Here is a 27622-nt window from a genome sequence, read left to right as displayed (position 1 = left end):
TATTAGTTCAGTATGTATGGAGCAGAGGCTATCACAAGAGAACTGTGCAGAAAAGGAAAATATTAGTTAAAATAAGACACTTTGGAGAGCCTTGAATGCTATACTCTGGGTTCAGTTTTTTTTTTTTTTTGCAGTACGCGGGCCTCTCACCGTTGTGGCTTCTCCCGTTGTGGAGCGCAGGCTCCGGACGCGCAGTCTCAGTGGACACGGCCCACGGGCCCAGCTGCTCCGCGGCATGTGGGATTCTCCCGGACCGGGGCACAAGCCCGTGTCCCCTGCATTGGCAGGTGGACTCTCAACTACTGGGCCACCAGGGAAGCCCCTGGGTTCAGTTTTAATCTCCATAAAAATATGTCTACTCAAATTTTCGAATCAGGTTCAGAAAATGATCATATATATCCTTTAATAAAACTATTCTGGCCTCTAAATAGGATGAGTTGTAGAGAAAAAAGGATACGTAAGTGGTTAAAAATTAAATGTTAGGAAAGCAAGATTTGATGAGAGTATCAGGGAGAATATAATATTGATTTGTGAATGGAGAGCATAGAATGAAAGTCTTAATGACTGATGGGAAGTGAAAGGTGACCAGTAGTTAACAAGGAATTGCTTGGTTTATACTTTGAGCAACCAGAGTGTGATAATGACACTAGCAAAATCATGAAACACTAAAGGAAGAGTAGCTATCAGAAGAATTTTTGACCTGCAGTGTGTAAGTTAAAGACTGGACATGTCTGTGAATCCAAGAGAGGGGTAAAATTTAGAAGTACAGATTTTATGTCCAGTCATCCATCCATATTTCAATCCAATTCCAATTCTTCTCCAAATTCTTGATATTTCATACCTTCAACAAGCAATTTTTAGCACTTATTATATACCAGATTCTATATTATTTGCAGGGCATAAAGAGACAAGTAAGATACAGTTCTAATTCAAAATGATCTCTCAGATTATTGGAGAAACTAAATTAACCAGTTAACTAATACTTATTCTGCAAGTATAAGGGAGATGGATCATATAAGGTAGAGATGAATTGAGGAAGGGCAAAGCCCATGAAGGAGGTTGCTTAGTGGAGGAAGGGAATGATGGAATTATGAGTTAGCTAAGTCTTTAAGAGTCTATTTAGCAGGTTGAAATGTATCACTTAGAAGTAAAAGATAATATTAATGTATTTGTGTTCTAAGATGAGTGGCATAGTTATATCAAGGGTTATATTCAGTTACAAAATTATACTGATTTCAATAATTTGAAAGAGATATATTGAAATTTCAAATCCGTTGAGAGCGTATCTGTTTTGCTAAAATGAAAACACAGAGTAGGTTTGCTTAGAAGATACCAAGATAAATCCAGGACCAAGGATTGAGGGTTGTGCTGTGTTGCATAGTTAGGCTAAGTTCTGGTAGTAATTGGTAAAAAGTAGAATCCAAAAGAGAGTCAGAAAACAAGAAGATAGGACAGAACCATAAATCCACGAAAAGAAAAATTGAGATAACATTATAATCTTAAAGGAGGAAGGTCCTTTTATACAGGATAAGTAACCCAGAAGTGATTTGAAAAAAAAGACATAAATTTATCTACTCACTATGACAAAATTCATATGCTGTAAACAGCTTAAACAAAGTCAAAGAGAGAGCAGAGATATATAATACAGTTCAGAAATTGACTACAACATACATGTATAATTTGGTAGAGAAATATTTCTAAGTTCTTTTATTATATGAGAAAAATAAGGTAGAACTCAGATTTTGAAGGATTTATTTGCATAAATTTAAAAATATAGGCCTTTTTTCACTTATGTCAAACTGAAACATTTAAAATTCTAGATAAAATATAAAATTGCCCCATTAAAATTCATTTTTGATTTGGCAAGCAAGTAAAAAGGCAGCAGAATCTCTAAACAAAGTCAAAGCAGGAATTCTGATGTTCAAGCTTGTCATTTCTTTGAAGAATACACAGTATAGGGCAGGAGCAGGGAGAAGGAAAGTCTGAAGGTTTGCCTAAGACCCCACACCCTGCGTATGTTCATGTAATGTTAGATTCTTGACATATGGCCTCACTTTTATGAATAATTCCTTTACACAGAAGTTTACAGCAAGGAAAATTGCTATTTTTGACTTGGCATTGTATGGATGAAAAAAATCTTCCCTTAGAATTAACACAGTCAGCTTTTGTATGGATTTCCAGCTCAAACTAGAAAAGGCTCTTTGAAGAAACTGACCCCAGCTTCAAAGGTTCCCACAGATAAAATTTCAAGGGAAATAAACAGCTCCTTTTCACAAGGAAACAAGGCTTTAGGACTGAGAACCAGAAAAAGCAACGGAGACCAGAAATACTAGCGCAATGATTTGAAGTATTATTATTGTTTGAATGAAAAATAAAATTATTTTGTACAATAGATTTAAGGCCATGAAAGTGAAGTCTGAAAATATGGGCAAGGAACAAGAGATTAAAAATAATAATTGTGAAAATTTGCTAAAGAAATAAAGTGAATTTCTGGAAATTAAGAATTCAACAAATAAAATTTAAAAGTCAATTTTGACTGAAGAGCAGATTAAATGCAACTGTACAAATGAACAGTGACCCAAAAGAGAAATCAGAAGATGTTATGTAGAATTAAGTTCTGAATTTAAAAAAATGAAAGAGGAAATATGATAGAATGGTGAAGAGGCATAGAGAATAGACTTAAGACTTGAATCTAATTAGTGGTTTTGCCTAGTTGGTGCCTCCTCTCTCAAGTCTTTTTTCACTCTTTAAAGCTTGTGCATTTTTCATGCAACCAGTCTGCACAACTAAGCCCTACATTAATGTTCCTTTAACCAAATCTTCCAATTACTTTAACTTTTTAAATAAATAATCATTTTAGACATAAAAAGTTTCAAATTAAGTATAGAGATTTCTGTATACCCTGTAGTAGTTATTACTATGTGTTTGCCTAATAGTGATTTTCTATTTCCATTACTCCTTCTGTAACTATTAATTGGAAATTTACTGTAAAGGATTGTAAAAATATGTGAAAACATATGAATAGCATGATTTGCATAGTCTCACAGTATCTCCCTTCAAGATACTTATTAATTACAAAGGGTGAAATAGGGAGAATCCTGGCAGACACCATCTTAGCTAAGTGATCAAAATCTTAACTAAGTGATCAAAATATGGTCACTAGTAATAACCTATCTCTATGATGTACCTCTGCTATGTCACACTGTGAAAGACACAAGATTGCTTCGGTAGTATTCTTACTGCAAATGCATCATCTCACCCTAATCACAAAAGAATACCAGAAAAAAAAATTGAGGGATAGTCTGAAAAATAACTAGCCAGTATTCTTCATAAAGGAAAAAACAAAGAAAGACTGTGGGAACTGTCACAAATTGAAGAGTAGGGAGACTGGACAAGTAAACATAAGGGGGAAACCTGGATTGTATATTGGAAAGAAAAAAGGGTATCATCAGGATAATTGACAATGTTTTAATAAGAATTCCTAATTTTGATAACTTTATTATGGTTGTATAAATGTAATGTTAAGAACCCAGTCAATTAAAAAATTTAATTGTTCCTTCTATATTTATTAGTTAGAATTTAAAGAATTTCCTACTTAATTATTTATTTACTTATATCACTATAACTCAAAAAGTTATTTTTATAGATTCTATTTAATTTATTATCATTATTCATTTTATTGCTCAAATTGTCACAGATTTTGGAAACTTTTTCATATATTAGTTCCTATGTCCGTTTGATATGACCCCATCATTTTCAAGCACTCTTTACTTTCTGATACCACAAAATGTTTCAGGAACTTCTACTATTTTCACAGCCCCAACCTTAAAATCAACCATTTCTTCAATGAATGCTGGTTCATTTTATTAGAGAATGGCACTTAAAAATCAAGGTACGTTAGGTGTGTCCAGTGCTACTGGGGTTTTTAGTCTTATTCAGAAGACAAAGCTAGTAAATATACTTGCACATACTAATACTCACTAACAACATGGGGAATGTAGCCAATATTTTGTAATAACTGCAAATGGGAAGTAACTTTTAAAAATTGTATTTAAAAAAGGATGCACTAGCGGAAAAAAAAAGAAAATAAAACTGCCATAACTTTCAAATGCTATAGTTATCTATATTGAAATTCAAAGAAACATATAGTCACTGCCAAGTTACAGCTCTGCACCTGGGGAGACAAACTTTCAACATATACATATATATATATATATATTTGATATTATGTATAATGTATAGAGAGATGTTCTGCATATGTAATGTTTTACAAACTTGAACATATCCATAGTATAATATTGCATACACAAACATATATATTATACATATGTAATGTTTTTAAGTTGATATGTCTAGTTTGGTTCTTGCAGAATGAATGGCCCTTCTGCTTCCTCAGAGCTATCGTCTACTTGGATCTTGTGGGTCAGCTCTTAATTGGGTGGGGAGGTGACATATTTAACCTATTTTGTACTTAGTGTCTTTAGTGTTATATTTTACTGACAGTAATAAACGTCATCTTATAAAAAAAAAAAAGAATTAGCTCAACTTTGACTCCCTATGCAAAGAATTACCAATCTCCTGGTCCTTCAGGTATAACGTTTAGCTTTAACAGGGCCAAAAAAACTTGGTCCACTTATTGTTTAAATATGAGCGGTTCCTACATTGAATGGGAAGATTGAGTTCATCATTTGATAAGCCAACTTCCATATTAATGCTCAGGGAGTCAGTGCAGACTTAAAAATAAAATTCTTTTTAGGGAGAGGGAAGGGAGGAGTGGCAAAATAGGGGTAGGGGATTAAGAGATACAATCTACTATGTATAAAATAACTAAGCTACAAGGATATATTATACAGCACAGAAAATATAGCTAATATTTTATAATAACTATAAATTGAGTATAAGCTTTAAAAATTGTGAATTGCTATGTTGTACACTTGAAACCTATATAATATTGTAAATTAACTATACCTCAATAAATTTTTTAAAAAGTAAAAAAAAATGCTTTGATAAACTGAAAAATAGTTGATATCTCTTATAATATGCACTATATATAATATTATATAATATATAATACCACTTTATATAGATAGATGCATATGTTCAACTTTAAACAATATCTACAACATCAATATCAAATAGACACACACATATATATAATATTGATAATTTTGGAATTAAAAAAACAGTAAGAATAATAAAACATTATGATAATTCAATAAAACAAAGTGTAATTCAATATTGCAATGTAAATTTCTGTGTAAAATGTTTTTCCTGTACCCATTTATTGAAGAGAGAATCCTTTCTAGATTGTATGTTCTTTGCTCCTTTGTCGTAAATTAATTCTCCATATATGTGTGGGTTTATTTCTGGCCTCTCAATTCTGTTCCATTGATTTATGTATCTGTTTTTCAGTCAATTCCATGCTGTCTTGATTATTATAGCTTTGTATAGTTTGAAATCAGGGATACAAGCATCACCTCTGCTGTTCCCTTGGTTACACTTTCTCTAGGTATTCTAGTCCACTCATATTTAGATGTACACTTGGTACATCTAGGAAGGGCATTAGCTGCCAAATCACTGAATAGAAAATTAGACCAGAGATGCTTGATGGATCACAAATTGAACATGAGTGACAATGTAATGATGTTACTTTTACAGTTAAAATGATTATAGGGTGTATTAAAAAGCTCAAAAAAGAAAAATGGAAGTCCAAAGAAAACAAAAACACTAATTCAAAAAGATATATGCACCCCAATGTTCATAGCAGCATTATTTACAATAGTCAAGTTATGGAAGTAATCTAAGTGTTCACCAACAGAAGAATGTATAAAGAAGATGTGATGTGTGTATATATATATATATATATATATATATATATATATATATATATACATAATACACACAATGGAATATTACTCAGCCATAAAAAGAGTGAAATCTGCCATTTGCAACAATGTGGATGGACCTAGAGGATATTATGCTTAGTAAAATAAGTTGGACAGAGAAAGACAAATGCTCTAAGTTATCACTTATATTTGAAATCTAAAAAATAAAACAAATGAATGTATATAACAAATCAGAAACAGACTCACAGATATAGAGAACAAACCAGTGGTTACCAGTGGGGAGGTAGAAGTGGGATTAAGAGATACAAACTACTATATGTAAAATAAATAAGCAATAAGGATATATTGTACAGCACAGAGAATATAGCCAGTGTTTTACAACTTTAAATGGGGTATCATCCATAAAAATATTGAATCACTATGCCATACACCTGAAACAAATATGTTATAATATTGTAAAGTAAATCAGTTATAGTTCAATAAAAAAAGAAAAATGGAAGTAAATAAGAAAACTGAACTAAATGGTAGGAGCTATTCAGTCTGATAAGTGTCTAAGAAGTTCTGGAGAGCTGCCATGTTAGAAAGGGATCTTAGAGATTGACGTGTTGGTTACAAAGGTATATACATCTGATAAAACAAAGCACTGTATGCTTTATGTACTTTCTGAAAAACAACATGCAAATTAACCATTAATAAAAAAATAATAATGAGCACATCAACAATATGGTTACAATTAAAATAAAAGAAAAAAGAAAATGCCCAGTGAGATGAAAATGAAAAGAAAAAAAAAAAAGGAGAACAATCGGAATCCTAGTAAATGGCTGATGAGATTATCAATCCGTACAAGTGCTTGAGAATCTAGACTTTAGCAGTATCTTCTAAACGTAAACAGATGCATAACCTATGACTTAGCAATTCCACTCTTATGTATATACCCCATACTATGACATACATGTATTCACCAAAAGACATGTTCACGAATGTTCATAGCAATGTTTATCATACATAGCCAAAACCAAGATAGCCTACATGACCATCAACAGTAGAATAGATAAGCAAAATGTATATTAATTCAATAGACAGATTTGAGAATGAACATACTATACGTACAACGACTTGGACAAAAACCAAAAAACATGATGTTAAATAAAAGGAGCAAAATACAAAAGAGCATAATGTGTGGTTCAGTTATACAGTTTAAAATCAGGCAAATTTAATCTGTGGTGTTCGAGGTCAAGAAAGTCGTTACCCTTAGATGGGAGTTGTAGGGACTGATGTGAGGAGGGATAAGACGTTATGGGTATAATAATGTTTTGCGTACTGGCTTGGGTGCTGGTTGCATCGGTGGCTTTATATTGCGAAACTACAATGGGCTGTACAATTTATGATTTATGTTTTACCTTCAAAGAAAAGTTACAGAGAATTTTTAAAATCTCACAACACTGGCCACAGGAAAACCGTATGTGAGAAGGAATTAAAAACCAACGTGAGGCCTTCCCTGGTGGCGCAGTGGTTGAGAGTCCGCCTGCTGATGCAGGGGACATGGGTTCGTGCTCCGGTCCGGGAAGATTCCACATGCCGCGGAGTGCCTGGGCCCATGAGCCATGGCCGCTGAGCCTGCGTGTCCGGAGCCTGTGCTCCGCAATGGGAGAGGCCACAACAGTGAGAAGCTCGCATACCGCAAAATAAATAAATAAAAGCCTATGTGAGAGCAGATTAACAGAGATCCACCTTTTCCAGGGAAAGGATGAGATGTTGGCAATGAGGATTAGAATGGGAGTGAGTTACAGAAAAACAAATTAAAAAATATTGGGCCCAGAAAGGGAGCCAGAAATCAAATGTAAAAAATGTAGTGAGTAACCTAGCCCAGTTTCAGTCAAGTGGGGTAGATGGGAAATGTTATGAGGCTTATTTAATTAATTAATTAATTTATTTTAATCGTCTGGGAAAAGGTAGGGTTAGTTCTAGGGAATCCATCTAAAATTTAGCAGCAGGGAAAGAGGGACCAACATGGAACCCACATGGTACTTAGAGGTAAAAGCAGGCTACACTGGTTGAGTGTTACATAGGTTAGTACTGAGCTTTCCTCTCTCCTGTCTGCAGTGTGCTGGGAAAAATGGAGACAGATCAGGAAACCAAAAGACACAGGCAAAATGGGACTATTCAGTTTCTTTACCGGTTTAACTATTTTCATTACAACATTCAAGTCCTTGGCCTTCCTATAGCTGTAGCAAAGGCTAGTCTAAAATCCTTCCCACATGAGAACTACCTATGTACTATATGTACAACAAATCTCTCTGAGGTTGGGGGAGAGATCAGGCTCAGTGCAATTGGATGATGCCTTGCAGAACAATTAGCCAGGGCAATATTTATTAATAGATTCACTCCTTAATATGAATAACAATATTGGCATATTCCCAGATATGCCTGTTCCATTAGGTGTTAGAAGCATATTCAAAATTGAATTGATGATCATTTTAATTTACTTCATTCACAAAAGATTTCTTCACTGATAAATAAAACAGGATTTTTAACCAATGCAGTTAGATATTTCCTTGTTACTTCTATTTCTTTCAAAATAGATTTTTGAGGGTTTTTGTTTGTTTTCTAACCACATTTAAGCATGCTATTTTTCTAGTCTATTTTTCTCACAGAACTGAAGAACAGTCATTGAAATGGAAACTTCTCAGAAATTTGACATTATGAAATCTCGTGTTCAAAGATAATATCAAATATAAGGTACCTGCCCTATTTCAGTGTCAGTTTACAGTTAACAGGTGTCTCTAATACTTTAAGAATGTAATTGAAAACAAAAGACAAATTAGATTTTACCAGTTCTTCTTGGAAATATAGCTTGATTTGAAATAAAATATTCAAGGTAGTTATTTGTTGTTCAACTACATTTAGTAACATGAGGAGCATAAAGGATTTAAGTAAATAAAATATTTAATTTCTTAATATGTGGGATTTCTGAAGCTAGATTAGTATACTGTGCAAATGAGAAGTTGGGAACATTCTGTTTCACAAAGGCTTTTTCACACATTATATAATTTGTCATGGTTTCCTTTGAGAAGGGAGATTTAGTATATCCCAGAGGCCGTTTATTTTCTACAAATATTTACTGACTACTTTCTATGTACATAGCCCCATGGTAGTATAATTAGGGCATTGTCATTACAGAGTTCTTGTGTAATTTGGTGTAAATAATATTCAGCATAAGTATAAACCTTCATAATTGACATAACATTTCCATCCATAAAGTGTCATATGATCATCCTAAAGAGTGCTGTGAAATAATTTCCCCATTTTAAAGAGAAGGATGTGCTGTGACTCGAGTTTACCTGCCTGAGATCACACATTTAGCAAATGGAACTTGAACCCAGAATCTCCTGTGCTTTGCAAGGCCCTTCACCATTTTACTTTTTACATCTCCTTATTTATAGACAGTTACCTTATTCAAAACCCACAGTAGTTGTTGGTATGTGATACATATATGCGCAGTGATAACTATTATAGCACACATTTCAAATATCTTGGGAAATAATCATGTGAATAACACCTAAATTTAAAGTGAAATGTTTCTGAAACATATGAAACTTGGAACCCAGAAAAAAAGAAAATATAGTTATGTTACATTATAAAAGATATAAAAACACAGAATTTTACTTTCAAAATTCTACCATATCTATAAAAGTATATGCAAAATTTAATTACCTTGCATATGTTTTATTTATATGTGTATGATATGTTCAATATCTTTCTTCTAGACTAATTCCACAAAGAAGTTTAAAAGTGATGGAAAACAGGATAGAGTATTCCAAAATCAAGGAAAGAGAAAAATTTTACAGATTCTACTTGTGAAAGGTAAGATTTAAGGTTAAGATACATTAAATCTTTATTGTAAATCCTTATGTAAGTCCTGCATCTATGGCCTGCCATGGGTTTTTGCACTTGTTTTTACCTATGCCTGAAATGCTTTTTCTCCAGGGATCCTACTGGTTCTCATTCTCACTGCTCTGAGGTCTTTGTCTGAATGTCATCTTTTCATTTCAGACCTTCCTTTGCTACCCTATTTAAAAGTATAACACTACTTGCAGAACTGTCTAGTCTTCGTGTTTTACTACACAGCGTATATCACAGTCTAACACCCTGTATATTTTATAGATTCATTTTATTTGTTGACTGTCTCCTTTTACTAGCGTGAGCTCCATAAGTGTAGAGTAGAGATTTTGATCTGTTTTGCTAACTGTTGTATTCCCAGTACCTAGAAAAGAGGGAGGTACTGGGCTGGTATTTGGTAACTTTTCTACACAAAGAAAGCAAGATGGATGGAAGGAAGGAAGGAAGGAGGGAGGGAAAGAGGAGGGAAGGAAGAAAGTAAAATAAATGAAGGGAGATAGGGAGAGATGGAAGAAGGAAGAAAAGAAATAAAGGGAGGGACAGAGGAAAGCCAAAAGGTGAGTGAAAGAATAGTATTTTGCATATTACCTTTATAAGAAAGTACCATTGGTAGCATCAACTATTAATTTTTGCTTTTAATTAGTATCCCTGCTACTACTAATAGACCTAGAGAAAAAAGCATTAATTAGAAAAGAAAACAGAAAAATAAAGAAAGGAAGACTCATGAAGATGAGAAAAAGAAATAATATATACAATGAACCAGAACTGGCCTTGACAGTTTGTTTTATTTTGTTTGATGCTCATAAAGGAATCTGTGAGACAAGGAACCTTGAGGTTTGCCAAAGGTCCCTGAGCAATTAAGTTGGAGGCAGTGCTGGCGCAAGCACCCAGGGGAACCTAAGGATGGAGAGATAGTGAGAGGCAGAGAAGAGTATAAATTCAAGTTTCCAATGCTTAACCCTAGGCTTTTTAAAGCTTCCTCAGACAAAGAAAAAATAAAGAATGAAGAGGGAAAGTAAATCAGGTATCACTTCAAAATGTGTGTCAAGGTATTTTTTAGCAGTGTCATAATTTATCCTAGTAAAGGTATTTTCATTTATATTTGAAGATTGATTTACACATCGAAAAGCTATTACCTAAATAAGCACAACATTATTTGCTTTGAGACAACAACATATGTATTAATACCACCACTCTATTTTCTAGGAATTTATCCAGAAATAATGTTCAAGGATGTGTACAAAGGTATAATAAGTGTATTTACTTCAGCTTGGCATAGGCAGTGGTATGGAAACCTTCTGCTGTATTAACAATAAGAATAAATAAGATATCTAGAATCAATAGTAAGATAATATTTTAGAGACTTACCTAGGATTTTGCTATAGTATGAATTCCATTGTCCCCAGTAGGACTGAAATATATAATCTTGCAGTGGATAAGATATGGTATTTTTAACCCCTTCGCCAAAGGTCATCTGGTAAGTGAGCTCTGAAAGTGCTGCAGGTACATAGGAGGCAGGTGCTGGGATTTTCCCACAGTGTCTCTCCACTGATGAGGCTGGAGAGAACTTCAACGTGTACATAAATGGAATTCCTGATTTCAGAGCAACCAGGTCTCCACAGATTGTTACTGGGTCGGCTAGCAGCACATCAAAGCCTCCTTTCTGATGTCTTGCCATTAACTTGGGGTTCTTTAATACTCAATCACAGATTTGTGTATTAATCTGAAAAAAAGTATGTAGGAGTTTTCCTAGTTCTTTGTAAAAAGTCCAGAGCGTGAGAGGAGTCAGTCTGTGATCTATCCACAGCATTATCAGATGTTCAATTAAGGAGTCGATGTTGCTTTTCTTGTAGGAAACAGATATCACCTCAAAATTCACAAAAGAATCATCACTGGAGTTGACAAATAGAGTCACTGATGAAGCCTGTACAGTCACATTGTGATTTCTTTGATTCAACTCTTCTAAAATGATCTTAATGTTTAACCGATGGCTACCATCCGTTGGCTAAATTAGCACATTCCCACTTAGAACAATTTCAATCAGAGTCAAATTAAAAATCAGAAGATGGGAAAACTTCTTAGGCATGGTGATATCCATTATGGAAACCATCCTACTACAGATCTTTTAAGATGAAAAAAAACTTTCAAAGTATATTTAGGTAGATTATTTTTTCAAACAAAATAATATTTAATGTGATGGCTACACTCATTCATAAGTCAATTGATCTATAGATTAAAAGGAAAATAATATAACTCAAATTCTTGAATATATTAATATGATTAGTCCAACAAAAGAAATGAAATCTGGCCCTATTTTAAAGAAAAAGAAGCAGGCAGGTTATAAGCCTGATATCTGTGTTCTCTGTGAAAATAACCATAATTTATAAAATGTGCCTTCAATTTAATATACCTTTCCCCAAATTGTTAAATAAAAAATAATACTTCTCACTGCTAAAGTCACTTTGCCAAAACTTGCAGAACTTTCAAGCTGGATATCTTTATTATAAGGCATTTCTACATGCATTGTCTGACTCAATCCTTTTCATAATCTTGTTTAGCAGAAGTGATTTACTCCATTTCATGGATAATGAAACTAATGTTGAATTGCATATCCAGAAGCATATTTGACAGAGTAGTACAATTGGGACAACAATCATAACACTATTTCACTCATTTCTGGCTTTTTACAATGTCATGTCTCATCTTTGTTAAGTTTCAGGAAATTTAGCAATGCCCAGTGACCAGCATTATTATCATTTCCCCATGGCTTATATTTAGGAAAATATTAAAAACAAGCTTCCCTTAGAGGATGTTTGCTCAAACACTTCAAGAAGTTTTAGATTAATTGGGTAATAGAGTTAATTACTACACATTTGATAGAGGACTGTTTTCTTCTCTGATAAAGCAAATTGATCACGGAAATTTTAATTTTCTTCCCTATGATATCTTTATACACAATCAAGGAGATAGCGACCAGCACCCTGAGAAACCATACGCTTTTTACTCAGAGCTGTTTAGTAGCTTAAATTAGGTGAACTCTAGATTTCAACAGCCCTGGATTCAAAAACTGACCTTTAACAAGATTTGTGACCCTGATGAATTACCCAGACCCTTTCAGCCTTAGTTTTCTCACGTGTAAATGAGAGATGATGTTAATTTGTTATATTAAGTTGTAAATTAGCAATAATATCTGCAAAGCTGCTTTTCAGACTGCTTGGTTCAGAGCAAGAGTTTAGTAATGTTAGCAGTTTAATAAATTTGCCTAAAGATTGACCAGTAAATCAGTGGGTTAGCTACAGAATTATTGGCTAGACATGGATGTAATGATACATGTTAGTTGAGGTTCTTAGTGAATGCCAAACTGAACAAGGGCAACTATATACTGGTGCTATTTTAAAAGTTAAAATCTTTGAAGGCTGCCATTAAAAAGAGAAAATAAGAACAAATAAAGTGATTAAAAGGATAGAAACCGGGAGCTAAGATTGGAAATTAAGTGCTGGGTTTTCTCTTTATGATCTTTTGCCCTTGAATTGTCATTTCAGGACCTTAAGGAACAAAAGGACCAGGAAGGCAGAGAAAGGGAAAGAGGAGAGAGAAGTTATGCTTTTAGAATGATTGTATTTGTGTCCTTTCAAGAGCTAGCCTCAATTTGGTTATAGGGGCAGTAATTTTAAAATTAATTACATTTTGAAACAAAACAGCAGGAGAAGAGTATGACTAATCTTGATGGCCATTAAAATGGCCTAGTGAAGAGAATTTAAAATAGCTTCATAAAGAAATCTGTTGCTGTCATGACCTTATTATAAAAAGGAGACAAAACACAACAACATATAAAGGATAACTGAAAGTTTATTTATAAAATACTGAGATTTGTTCAGTTATTGAAGTCCTTGTAAGTATAATAATTACTTAGCTATTACTCACTAGCAACAGCTATGATAACATTTAAAATCTTATCAAAATATACCCAAGAATCAAATGCAGGTAGGCAACCCTAAATTACCCTGCATTTAAAAAAAAATTCAAGCATTCAAGGAGTTAACTTTCCACTGTTAGGTGGTCTCTTCAGGACAATAATAAAATTATATAATTTAATAAAGACAATAAGAGATAATAGAATTAATTAGTAGCTGATATATGTATATATATTATTTTTGTTTTAAAATTATTCTTGGATGTTAAAATGTTTAATCTCACTACCATCAATGTAGAGTTCTGCTCCATTTATTCTATGGTTTCTTGTATACCTGAAATGCTTCATAATTTGCAAATTCAAAAATGATGAAGAGATTAAAAAATAAATTATGTTTGGGGACATATGCAGTATAAGCTTAGATTTAAATTTCCATCAGTGAAAAAATAATATGCTAAATATGCATAATTTCATGAAATAATGAAGTTCTGTAATTTAAAACAATCACATATTTGTTTGCTTTATGAGATCACTTATAGCTCTTCTGAATACGGTTTCAGTAATAGCATGTGGGATTGTCATTCTATAGCCAACATAAGTCCAGTTTGCCCATCTCCATCATTTTGTATGTAAGAAAATAGACTGAGAGGTTTAAATAATCTGAAAGTCACAATGCTGGAAATGCATAAGTATTCTGGTTCCCAGTCCAATGTTCCTTCTTCTATAATCTACTTTTTAAATTGAATAGTTGAGATATATTTTATAACAGTAAAAATTAGAAAATATTACATTTCACAATGGTGAATATTTGAGGATAACATCTTAAACATAACTAAAGAGCTCAGAAAATAATTTAAAAAACATATGCCTGTGAAACAATACATAAATACCATGAGTGAAAAATAGATTAGTCATAGAAAATTTGCACCAATTATGATATTGTTCTTGTACTTTGAATTGTTGGAGAGGAAAAAAACTTTCCCTCTACCTTTTCTAGGTTATTTTGGCTCATCTAAAAATTAAATCGATGTGACACAGATGAACAGGAGAAAAACCAAATTTAGTGACATGCAGGATCTCCTCAAGACTATGAGGCCCAAGAACAAGTTAGGCAACTGAGGCCTATATGCCACCTGAGGGAAGGAGAATGGGGTAAGGGTTTGGGGCTTTAGAGTGGAGGAAGGCAATTCACATAGAGATGGAAAAACAAATATTTGGTAAATGAATATTTGCTGTGCCATAGAGACAATGGGACACAGATTGGACTTTGGTCTCCAGGCCCTGTTGAGTTTCCCTACCACAGTAGGTGTTGTTCTCTGTAGATTTCTCTGGTGAGAGGACTCTTCCAGGACAGGGCCTCGTATCTAAATTCTTTTAAGCAGTTAAAGGGAAGGTAAAAAGAAAGACTTCCTGAGTCTTTGTCTCTTAAAAGCAATCAGCCTCAGATTATCCTCAAGCCAAAGAGACACATTTTAGGGTGGAAGATTTTGTTCCCCTCAGAATCAATTTCTCCTTTTCATTCTCTATTTTGAAAGAGAGGACTCCAAAGGATAATAAAACAGACATAAATTTTTCAGAATAAGATTTAATGAGTTTTTGTTGGAGAATGTTAGTCATCTGTATAAAACTAAATTAGAGTTATAGTATCTTAAAATGTATAATGCTATTAGTTTGAATTGAGAATGTTTAAAACAACACTTTTGTACAGGAGTTTTTCTTACAATTTTTTTCCCCGAACACATGCCCTGCCTTGAAGCTTTCCTCTTTCTGTGCATTGCCCTGGATGCTAGGATTTAATTGTGCTGATCATTTCTCATTGTCACTCAGATTTGGAGGTGGCTCCAGAGGCCACAAAAGCCTACAAACCAGTCTTCACACTGTTTTAGGAACCTGAGTAATCAACTCTTTAGTAACTTTAAAGTTTTAGCCTTACATTAGTACTTCAAATTTATTTGAGTTCCTTGATTGGCATTTAGTTAATTCATTTGAAATTGTATTTGTTTATATTTTCTTCATTTATACATTTTTAATATGATGGATTCTCTCTTTTTTTTTTAACAACTTTTTTGGAGTATAATTGCTTTATAATGGTGTGTTAGTTTCTGCTGTATAACAAAGTGAATCAGCTATACATATACAAATATCCCCATATCTCCTCCCTCTTGTGTCTCCCTCCCACTCTCCCTATCCCACCCCTCTAGGTGGACACAAAGCACCGAACTGATCTACCTGTGCTATGCAGCTCCTTCCCACTAGCTATCTATTTTACATTTGGTAGTGTATATATGTCCATGCCACTCTCTCACTTTGTCCCAGCTTTCCCTTCCCCTTCCCCATGTCCTCAAGTCCATTCTCTATGTCTGCTCTTCATTCCTGTCCTTCCCCTAGGTTCTTCAGAACCATTTAAAATATTTTTAGATTCCATATATATGTGTTAGCATACAGTATTTGCTTTTCTCTTTCTGACTTCTTTCACTCTGTATGACAGACTCTAGGTCCATCCACCTCACTAGAAATAACACAGTTTTGTTTCTTTTTATGGCTGAGTAATAGTCCATTGTATATATGTGCCACATCTTCTTTATCCATTCATCTGTTGATGGACACTTAGATTGCTTCCATGTCCTGGCTATTGTAAATAGAGCTTCAATGAACATTGTGGCACATGACTCTTTTTGAATTATCGCTTTTTCAGGTTATATGCCCTGTAGTGGGATTAATGGGTTGTATGGTAGTTCTATTTTTAGTTTTTTAAGGAACCTCCATAGTGTTCTCCATAGTGGCTGTATCAATTTACATTCCCACCAACAGTGCAAGAGTGTTCCCTTTTCTCCACACCCTTTCCAGAATTTATTGTTTGTAGATTTTTTGAGGATGGACAGGGTGAGGTGATACCTCATTGTAGCTTTAATTTGCATTTCTCTAGTGATTAGAGATGTTGAGCATTCTTTCATGTGTTTGCTGGCAATCTGTACATCTTCTTTGGAGAAATGTCTATTCAGGTCTTCTGCCCATTTTTGGATTGGGCTCTTTGTTGTTTTGATATTGAGCTGCATGGGCTGCTTGTAAATTTTGAGATTAATCCTTTGTCAGTTGCTTCATTTGCAAATACTTTCTCCCATTCTGAGGGTTGTCCTTTGGTCTTGTTTATGGTTTCTTTTGCTATACAAAAGTTTTTAAGTTTCATTAGGTCCCATTTGTTTTTTTTTTGTTTTTATTTCCATTACTCTAGGAGGTGAGTCAAAAAGGATCTTGCTGTGATTTATGTCATAGAGTGTTCTGCCTATGTTTTCCTCTAAGAGTTTTATAGTGTCTGGCCTTATATTTAGGTCTTAAATCCATTTTGAGTTTATTTTTGTGTATGGTGTTAGGGAGTGTTGTAATTTCATTGTTTTACATGTAGCTGTCCAGTTTTCCCAGTACAACTTATTGAAGAGGCTATCGTTTCTCCGTTGTATATTATTGCCTCTTTTATCAAAGATAAGGTGACCATATGTACATGGGTTTATCTCTGGGCTTTCTATTCTGTTCCATTGATTTATATTTCTTTTTTTTGGCCAGTACCATACTGTCTTGATTACTGTAGCTTTGTAGTATAGTCTGAAGTCAGGGAGCCTGATTCCTCCAGCTCCATTTTTCTTTTTCAAGCTTGCTTTGGCTATTCGAGGTCTTTTGTGTTTCCATACAAATTGTGAAATTTTTGGTTCTAGTTCTGTGAAAAGTGCCATTGGAAGTTTGGTAGAGATTGCATTGAATCTGTAGATTGCTTTGAGTAGTATAATCATTTTCACAGTGCTGATTCTTCCAATCCAAGAACATGTTATATCTCTCCCTCTGTTTGTATCATCTTTAATTTCTTTTATCAGTGTCTTATAATTTTCTGCATACAGGTCTTTTTTCTCCTGAGGTATGTTTATTCCTAGGTATTTTGTTATTTTTGTTGCAATGGTAAATGGGAGTGTTTCCTTAATTTCTCTTTCATATTTTTCAGCTTTAGTGTATAAGAATGCAAAAGATTTCTGTGCATTAATTCTACCAGAAAACTAATAGAGCTAATCAATGAATTTGGTAAAGTAGCCAGATATAAAATTAATGCACAGAAATCTAATTTGAAATTTTAAACTTAGGTGAACTTTCCTTTTTTCCCTTTGTTTTACCCTGTATACACTGAATATTGTCTAAAGCTTTCTTTTTAGCCCTGGGTCTGGCATTAAATCTTTCACCACTTCCTTGATTGTAACCTCAGGCAAGTTACTCAGCCTCATTACAAACTAGGGCAGAATGATGGTGCCTATTTTCTGTAGTTATGAGGACTAAATGAAGCAATGCATGTAAATTATTCAGAATAGCATTTGCACTCAATAAATGTTAGCTATATTTGATATTGTAGGGAGAGAATCTGACTTTAAAATGATCAATTTAACCAGATCAGATCACCTAGATCTCATCACTTAGACCCACCTCCACTCCTCCACTACTCAGACAATGGCCCCCTGGGGCACCTGAGCTTCAGTGCAGATGTTCCCAAACACTTGCAATTTTCTCCACAAGTGTCAGTCATGCTCAATCTCAGGCACATCACAAATGTTCTATCACTAACAATATATTCAGTTGCAAAGTTCAAAAATGATTTAAGAAATACACAGATATAAAGCTCAAGATTACACCTACAAAGATTATAACCTTCATTCCTTTTCATTGAGTGGGAGCAAAAAAGAGTGAAAGCTCTTTCTGGGAATTGTGCATGTCCCATAGCAAGTTCCATCTTGGTTGTCATGCCGCCTATGGCTATCATCTGGCTGATGGGTAATTGTGTAAAAGGGAATGCTACCAGTGGTGATTTGAAAAATTCTAACCAATCAAGATTAACTTAAATTTTGAAATAGAAGAAGAAAGGAAGGAAGGAGAGAGGGAAGCAAAGGAAATACAGGAAGAGAATAAAAGAAAGAAAAAGAATGTTCCAAACCAAAATGTATTACTCTTCAGGGAAAAGAAGAGTATATTCCAATATACTTTTTCTCTTTTAAAATGACAACAGGAAATCAAGCACTGTGCAGATACACACACTCAAATATGTCTAATTTCTAACACTTTATTTTACATTAATTACCTGTGCTTAGTGAGTACCTTGTTCATGTGAAGATCTGAATACTATGGTCAAGCTTTTTTCTTTTATGAAGGTCTACTGTTTTTCCTATTGAACTTAATATATTTGCATGATTGTCTATTGTTATTATAGATGGCATTCGTTTTTAGAGATTATTCATAGATAAAAATACATTGTATATTTATATAAATCTAATATGTAAAAGTTACTCACAAAAAAATGTTTGTTTTTATAGTGGCCACAGGGTAAAACTGTTGGTAGCAAGAGGTAATATTTATGGATTATAAATATTTTTACTGGCATTAAAATGCTACATTATCATTTCCCTAAATGTTTCCCCAATTTTGGTGGCAGCTTTTTTGTTGCTAATATAAACAAAAATAAAATTTACCTGGATCAACTTTAGACAAATATATTTGAAATCTGCAGAAGCCGTTTCTAACTTTCAGTTAAAGTGAAGCTCTCTTAAGACCATAAAGCTATCCTCAGGCAAATTACCCCAGGCAACAGAATTGCTATGCCTAAAGGAATAACAAGGTGCCTAGTGATAACATGGCCCAATTAAATTCAATTCAGCAAATTAAATAGGCGAGAAATAGAATAGCAGATTGTAAAAACTAAATATATTGAAAGGAAGAAGAAAAGTACCCAAGAAAGTTTAAACCTAAAATATTCTGAATAATTGATGAATTTGTACCTGAAGATTTTAAAGGAGAGAAAAATTGTTCTAGATGCTTTGGTGTCAGAAAGAATTGTTTGAAAATTCTCTCAACCTAATAGCTATATGATTTGATTTTAACATGTTCACTATTTCTAAGCCTCAATATTCTCATTTGTGATAGTAGATTCTTCTTCACAAGTTCATTGCAAGGATTAAGGTATATATTACATGTGAAGCACTTATCAACAAATATTGCCTGCTCTTACTATAATGATATCTAGGAGTTTCAACCAAATACCTGTTACCTGAAATAAAAGAAGTAATTTTCACATGATAATATCCAATTCCTAGCAATTAGCAGAGATGGACTCACTCTGAGGTCTTATAGCATACCACTGCAGAAAAATAATGTTATAGAAAGAAAGTTGTCCTCCATTTATTTACTCAGGGGTGACAATTTGAGAACTGAGTAGATATGGATTTGTTGCAATGACTTTGATTAGAGCAGTCAAGCTAAATTAAAAGGTAAATTCAAATTGGAAATGTTATTTTTCCAAGTCAGTTCCGTTCATCATCTTCATTTATCATTCCACATGTACAAAGTCTTGCAAAAAAATAAATTACTCTGTCATGTCAGTACTTTCATTTCTTACCTGACCTTTTGAATATGAGTGCTCAAGTCCCTGGACATCAATAAGAATATTGTGTTTTAGTACAACAAAGTTTAAATAGCCATTCTAAGTCGGAAGAGTGTAATTTGATTAGAAACATGAGATTATCAAAATCAGAGAGTAAGAACCTTTCTAGAAATCTTCATTACATTCCCATGAAAAAATTGCTAAAAAATATTATTCTAATATCTTAAGATGGGAAAATAGTGTGGTTTTATTACCAGTATTAACTTACAAGCAAAATACAATGAAACATATGATTTTGAGATTGCCAGCATGGAGAAAGTTTATCTAGGGATAATTTCACCAACATAAATAAAGAACATCGTAATCCTGATAATTATTATCTCAAGTTGAGAACAAGTAGTTGATAAAAACATAAGTGATGAGATGAAAATGTAGACACATACTGTGACCAAGGAACTCTCCATGTACATTCCTCTAGTTCATTAACTGAGATTCTGCACATGTTCAGATGCCACTGTTAGTTTACTACATGCATGAGGAGATTAAAGAGTTTTCAAAATCTTGACAGCTTTGTTGCCTTATAAAATTGCCGTTTCTTTGTCCTCTTTCTTAATTTTTAAGGTCCAGTTTTAGCCCTATGATGTTGACCATTCACTTTTATCTTAGTAGGGTAGTTCACAATTGTCATAGTAACTGAGCTTATTCTCTCTAAGAATCAGAACAGGTAGACTTTTGTTTGGATTCCAGGAGATAAATATCTGTTTTTGAGTTTGGGAGCAACTATTTAATATATCCAGAGAATATGATCAGCCAGTTGTAACTTACATCCCTCTTAATACTCCTCACCCATAAACCCACTCATATACTGTCAATTAATTTATAACAAAGGAGCCAAGAATATACAGTGGAGAAGACAGACTCTTCAATAAATCATGTTGGAAAAACTGCACAACCACATGTGAAACAATGAAACTGGACCCCTATCTTACATCATGTACAAAAATTAACTTGAAATGGTTTAAAGACTTTTGTGGTTTGAACTGAAACCACAAAACTCCTAGAAGAAAACATAGGAGCTAAGCTCCTTGACATAGGTCTTGATGATGTTTTTTGGATTTAGTACCAAAAGAAAAAGCAACAAAAGAAAAAATAAACAAGTAGGACTACCTCAAACTTAAAAGCTTCTGCACAAAAAAGGAAACTATCAACAAAATAAAAAGGCAACCTATCATATGGGAGAAAATATCTGCAAATCATATATCTGATAAGGGGCTAATATCCAAAATATATGAAAACTTATACAACTTAGTAGCAAAAGTACAAACAATATGACTGAAAATGGGTAGAGGATCTGAAATGACATTTTCCCAAAGACATACAGATGGCCAACAGATACATGAAAAGGTGTTCAACAACACTAATCATCAAAGAAATGCAAATCAATTTGACCTTCATAAATACTGAATCATCAGTAATACACAGCACACACATGCTATTTTAAGACTCCACAATATTGGGCACACTGTTTCCTTCCCCACACTTAATTTGCAGGAAAATTTATATTCACTGTTTAAAAATTTCCTTTTGAGGTGCAACACCTCAACTCTGAAGTTTTTCAGAATACCACTCTCTCTCGTCACATATTGCCTGTCTCCTTTATACTATCTCTGTCCTTTATACATATTTCCATTACTCACCTCATTCATACTGTAAGTATTCCTTTTCATGTCTGACATCTCTTCTGCTTGACTGTGAAATCCTTGAATCCAAGAACTTGGTCTCAGTCTTTGTTGTAACCTCTCTATCTAAGGGAGAGCCTAGTAAACAGTAGGAAATCAATGTGCAATAATCAAACATTTTCCATAAACATGTATGTTTTTAAATACACATGCACAAATGTGTATATTTATTATATGCACATTATTATATGCACATAATAATGGGCTTGTAGAAAGCTTAATTTCTTCCAGCTTTTCGCATACCTCACTGAAGTTTCTAGGCAATTTCTATTTTCAGTGCAATATCTAAATGAGAATTTAGTCCTATTTTTGAACTTAGGTATTTGTCACCAGAATGTTATCCATAAAAGAACTTATTTGGTACCTTCAAGTCCATAAAATTAGAAAACAACACACTGTAGCTACAAAGCATAGTGTCTTTTACGTTCTTTCCTGCTGTCAAATGATAGTAATAGACAGTAATCAATAGGTAGGATTGAAGAAGAATAGCCATAGGGAAATAGAGAAGAAGTGATACAAAGCTCTGTTTGTTCAAACTTAAATAATAAAAAATGTAACATACCCAAAGCCTTACTATAGTAGGAATCCCATGATTTCCAAAGCATATTAAACATGCAGTCCTGTAGATGGTAGGAAATGAAATTTCTTATTCTGTCGGTGAAAGACATCTGGTCAGTAAGTTCTGATAAAATAGCAGGAACATAGGAAGAAAGGTATGGTACCTTCCCGCAGTGTTTTTCCACTGTTGAGGCTGGAGAAAACCTCAAAGAGTATATAAATGGAATTCCCAGTTTTAAAGCTATTATATCACCACAAGGAAATACTGGATCTGATACCAAGACCTCAAATTTGCTTTTCTTCAGCTTTTCCATTAGATTTTGGTTTTTGAGAACACCATCACAGACTTCTCTAGCCACCATATGGAAGTCCTTGATGACGTTGGCCATCTCCTGATAGACTCTCCAAATGGTTAAAAGAGATGGTCTATTTTCCATCCATGTCAAAACAAAGTCCTTGATCAATCCTTCTATTCTTTCTTTGCCAAAGGGCACTTTAGATATTTCAAATATCAGAGATGGGTTAGAGGTCAGTGTGATGAAAAGTGCACCAGAAGCAACTAGGACAGTCATATTATGCTCTTTTTTAATTAGATCATCTATAATTGTCTTAACATTTAGCCAATGACTACCTTCTATTGGCCAAATCAAAACATTCCCACCAAGAGTGGTTCCTAAGAGACTTATCTGAAGAGCCAACAGCAGAATGTTCTTGTTCAACATGATGTCGCTTGATGTAGAAGATTCAATGAGTTGTGGCGCAAATGAATTTCTCTGCTTTTTAAGCAAAAAAGGAGAGACAGATTATTTCTAAGTTTTGATTCAAACCACTGATACTCTTAAGAGCCTTCTCTCTGCAAAATGATATTAGTCATGGTAGCTCTATAATCATAGTTTTGTGATAATTGGAGATTTAGGGGTATCATGTGTCTTGTCTCTCAACCTGTTGCTTTAGCTTTGGTGATGATTCTGGCTCTCTGATCCTTTTCTTGAAGTTGATCCTTCAACCCTTCCTTCGCATCTCATAATTGTTAAATTATTACTACTAAGCTGCTTAAAGCCACTGTGTATCTCAACTCTACACTCAGGCCTAGGTACCAAAACCTTAGACAGGGCTAGAACTTACTCAGAAATGTAGAGTTGCTCATGCTATAGATTTTCCAAGATTTAATACATTTTATATAATGTCATTAGTAACAATTAAACTTTGTAAGTAGTTCTTAGTTGTTAATAGATAAGATTATTGCAAAGAGAATACTTACAAAATGCAAAGTACAAAGAAATATAGTGAGTGCAATATTTATTACTACTTTAATAATATGTTTAGGAAAATATTTTATGTTAATGAATTACTGAGAAAAAATTACAAGTAAATAAATAAACTATGTGCAAGTAATATATACAAGAGATGATGGGTAATGTTACATGTGAATAGGAGCTATCTGAAGAGAATTGCTAATTCAAACATCCTTCTTTTGAAAGTGCTGCTCAAAAGCTAGCTAAGCCTATGTGAATAAACTATTTTACATCTAGACTCAGATTTTTAAAATTGTTACTAGCATTTAAGTGTTCACTATTTGTCAGACATCGTGCAAAGTGTTTTACATGTATTAATGTCATTTACTTCTCACTAAAGAAAAGATCCAGTGAAGCAGTTACTCTAATTATTCCCACATAAAGAAAGAACCATTGCTCAGAGAAGTTGAGTAACTTGACAAGTTCATACAGCAAAATAAAGAAGGAACTGGTATTAATTAAGGTTCCTTGCATCCCATAGCCTACTGTGTCAAACACTAGGATAGATTAGCCCATGAGAGTATATCATGTCCGCTTATCAACTATAAGACACCTATGTATATGAACCATAAACTGCCCCAAACATGCTGAGACAATATAAAAGACACAATATAAATTTGTGTAAGTCACACTGAATAATGTAGGATCAAGTCATCCCAGTAACATAATCTCTATGAAAACTGTGTATGTGCATGCATATGTCTATGAGTAAGCAGAGATGAATCTTTTTGTTTTAATGTCTGTTGAAATCAGAAATCTTATTTTTTTTTTTTTAGTGATGTCTCTTCTGAGCTCCCCATCACCAAAGATAATCTGTAGTGAAACATTAACTGCTTCATTAAAACAGTTACTACCTTTTACAAAGTACTATTCAAAGCTTAGCAGAGTAATCAGACCGTTCATGGGGTGGATTTCAATTCAAGGCTCTGTGCAGCAGGATTTTATGGTATGCACAAAACTGTCTGCTGGTGTCACCCTGGTCCACAGTTACTTGCCAGGAGACTTTCAAATAGTTGATACACTAGGATGAACAACTGGTCACAGTGTACTACTATTTTATTCATTTTATTTACTAGCAGGGAATCAGATCCAGTTTAAACAACTAAAATATAGTCTTTATTCAGGTTATATGTGTTGACTGGGTACTTACTAGGCACAGAACTCCCTACTAGGCAAAAGATGAATCAAAGAGATACTAGTATTCATCTTACAGTCTATCAGAGGAAGATAAGAAAATTGCATACATAAATGTAACAAAAATCAGCATAGCATATTAAAGTCAGCATGATATTATAAAAAGAATTTAGTTTTTAGAATCAGGCCAAGAAGTCCTAGCTTAACATTATGCTGCTTAATATTTATGAAGCTTAGGTTTTTCATCTGGAAAATGAAAATTAAAAACAACTTAGGGTGCTTCTGTGAGTATAAAATAATACAACAAAATAGATAACAAAATATGTATTAATATATAATAAATGAATAACACAATAAATACTATAAATTATGTAATTATATATACAATATATAAGATAAATATATATTTAAATGAATAAAATAATATTGATTAAGCAACAAGTATAGTACCTGGAGTAAAAGACACGTTTAAAATCTATTCTCTCTCTCTTTTAATTCCTTCTCCTTCTCTTAATTAGAGAAAATGCTAAGTGCCATCAGATGAAATGACACGGTTAAAAAAACTGTTTCAGAGCTCTACAGAGTAGAGATTGCTTTCAGGTTTCTTTTTGTGGGGCATAAGGATACAAGAGTCTTTATGGGAGGTGTGGTATATGACACTCATCTTGGAGTCTGAAGTATCTGGACATTAGTGATGAGTAATGTGCACAAAAGAAACCAGAGTTATATCATAAACTTTTTGATTTAAAAAGAATATCTTAGTAATATAACAAGTGTTAAGAAATTTGTCAAACTATTGAGGTTAAATTTTAGATTTGTTTGTGTTCTTAAATTTAATAGAAAACCAAATGAAGAAATTATATTGACCATAGACATTTAAAGAGGTTGTAAAAAAAGGATTTTTTGAAATGTGAGGGTCTGAAAATGTGATTTTAATTATTCTGACCTTAAGAGCACTGAAAAGCTAATATACTCTTTCCAGAAAATTTTTGAGAGACTACAGCTAAAAACATGATTAATATATTTGTGAAATCAATTGAATTCAAAGAAAAAGCTAACATATTTGAAAAGAAGCTAGTATATATGAATATTTTTATCATAGATGATGATAATAAAAAATGTGCTTTACCTAATTGCACAAAGGAAGCAAGCACAGTATTTACAATAACAAAATTGGTTGCACAACAGGATTTTGTTTAGAGAACATTTAAATTTTCTTTTGTTAATAAATAAATTTGAGTTTGCATAAACTTATTTGAGATTTATTTGAGATATATATATATTTAAAATATGTAGTTATAAAAAATCCACTGCACAATATTAAGAAAATAAAATACTTATCGAAAGATGTCATCTTGATCTTTATACATGTTCTATCGTAAAGACCATAGTGGTCACTTGTGAGAATCATCTTTGCCTTCACCATACATCGGTATAAATCTTACTTGTTACTTTATGTGTTGGCTAATGCAGGAAGAAATAAGTTTTCCACTGGTTGGACCTGAGGTAAGTGAAATTTTAAAGAGGCCTTTGGGCTCACGTTTAGATAAAACTCTCAATTTACTGCTCTATAATACAATTCCCTCAATATCTATAAAATTATTGTGAATTGTATAACTGGAGTTGGGGAGGAACCCTCAAGTTATTTCCAGAAACCTGAAAACTTTTTCAAAGGGAAGCAATGAAACAAACCAGAAGTTAACCATCAAACTTGTAATGATTGATATTTCTTTTAGAAGAAAATATAAAGTCTACATGTACATTACACATTGCATATGTATTGCTTGTCATGAGATTTAAAAATTTCTTACCTGAAGTTTCCAGCCAGAACTTTAATAGTGCTCATTTGCCACCAGGAAGAAGTTGAACTTAGATAAATGCTAGTTGAGTAAGTATAAATGATGAGAAATATGATCTTAAGTGGAGAAAAGATTATACAGATCATTTTACTCTTTGCATTCCTCCCCATTACATTATAAAGCAGATTAACATTTTGTTAAAGGTGTATCCTTCTATTGGTTCCCTGGAAACTATTTGAATTGAATATTGCCTTTGCTATCATGGTCTCTGTGGCCTCCCACCTCCACATCAACCAAGTATTTCTGGATGTATCTGAAATAATTACTAGTAATGATTAATAGTTGGGTTATTATAAGAAGTAGATAAAATTAATATCTCTCAAGTTCATGCAACATAAAATTATTATTATTATTTATAAAGAGAATAATTTTTTAAATTTGAAGTGTCTTTCTTCTTTTCTGCTGAGTCCTGTAATGGTGATAATAGTTTATGTTAATTCAAATACAGGAACCACGGCAGAGCTGAATGCTCTGTAGAATGAAGAACCATCTCTGGAAAATCCTGGTGGTTTTACTTATCTTTGCATTTATATATTTAATAAAGGTACTAATTTAGACCATTAAATAAGTGTTTTAAAGCTGCACACTTTCATTATGCAATATCCTTGAGAGTGAAAATTACATTTCTTTGTGCAACCATTTTGAAGGGGAAAAAATAATAACTGAGTATGTCTTTTAGCAGTGTCCCAAATATGTCATTTAGTAAATAAGTACTGGAATAGAACATGACCATTTATTGTTGGACCATTTATTGTTGTAATTGATAAACAGATGTGGTAATAAATTTCAAACGGATTGTAAATAGGGATTAGTCTCACAGAGATGCATTTTATGTGATGGCAATGGAGGGGAAATAAGGAGAACAGTGGAGGTGCCACAAAGCATTTCAAGTTTAGTTCCCTTAGATTGCATACACGTGACTGCCGGTATTCTTTCTCAATTTGTGGAGTTCAAATTCAATCTAGATAAAAG

At 33.3% G+C, this 27622-nt stretch overlaps 1 protein-coding gene across 1 annotated transcript; it reads right to left on the bottom strand.

Moving 5' to 3' along the window:
• Positions 1-797: 797 nt before the first annotated feature.
• LOC136123163 (UDP-glucuronosyltransferase 2A1-like) lies at positions 798-23084 on the bottom strand. Its single transcript, XM_065877226.1, is given in 3 exon segments — positions 798-841; positions 11115-11751; positions 22374-23084. Coding segments are annotated over 3 exon segments (1392 nt in total).
• Between the last annotated feature and the right edge of the window lie 4538 nt (positions 23085-27622).

The sequence above is a fragment of the Phocoena phocoena genome, chromosome 5 (assembly GCF_963924675.1).
Source record: "Phocoena phocoena chromosome 5, mPhoPho1.1, whole genome shotgun sequence".
NCBI classification, from domain to species: domain Eukaryota; kingdom Metazoa; phylum Chordata; class Mammalia; order Artiodactyla; family Phocoenidae; genus Phocoena; species Phocoena phocoena.
This window is presented reverse-complemented; position numbering and strand designations above follow the sequence as displayed.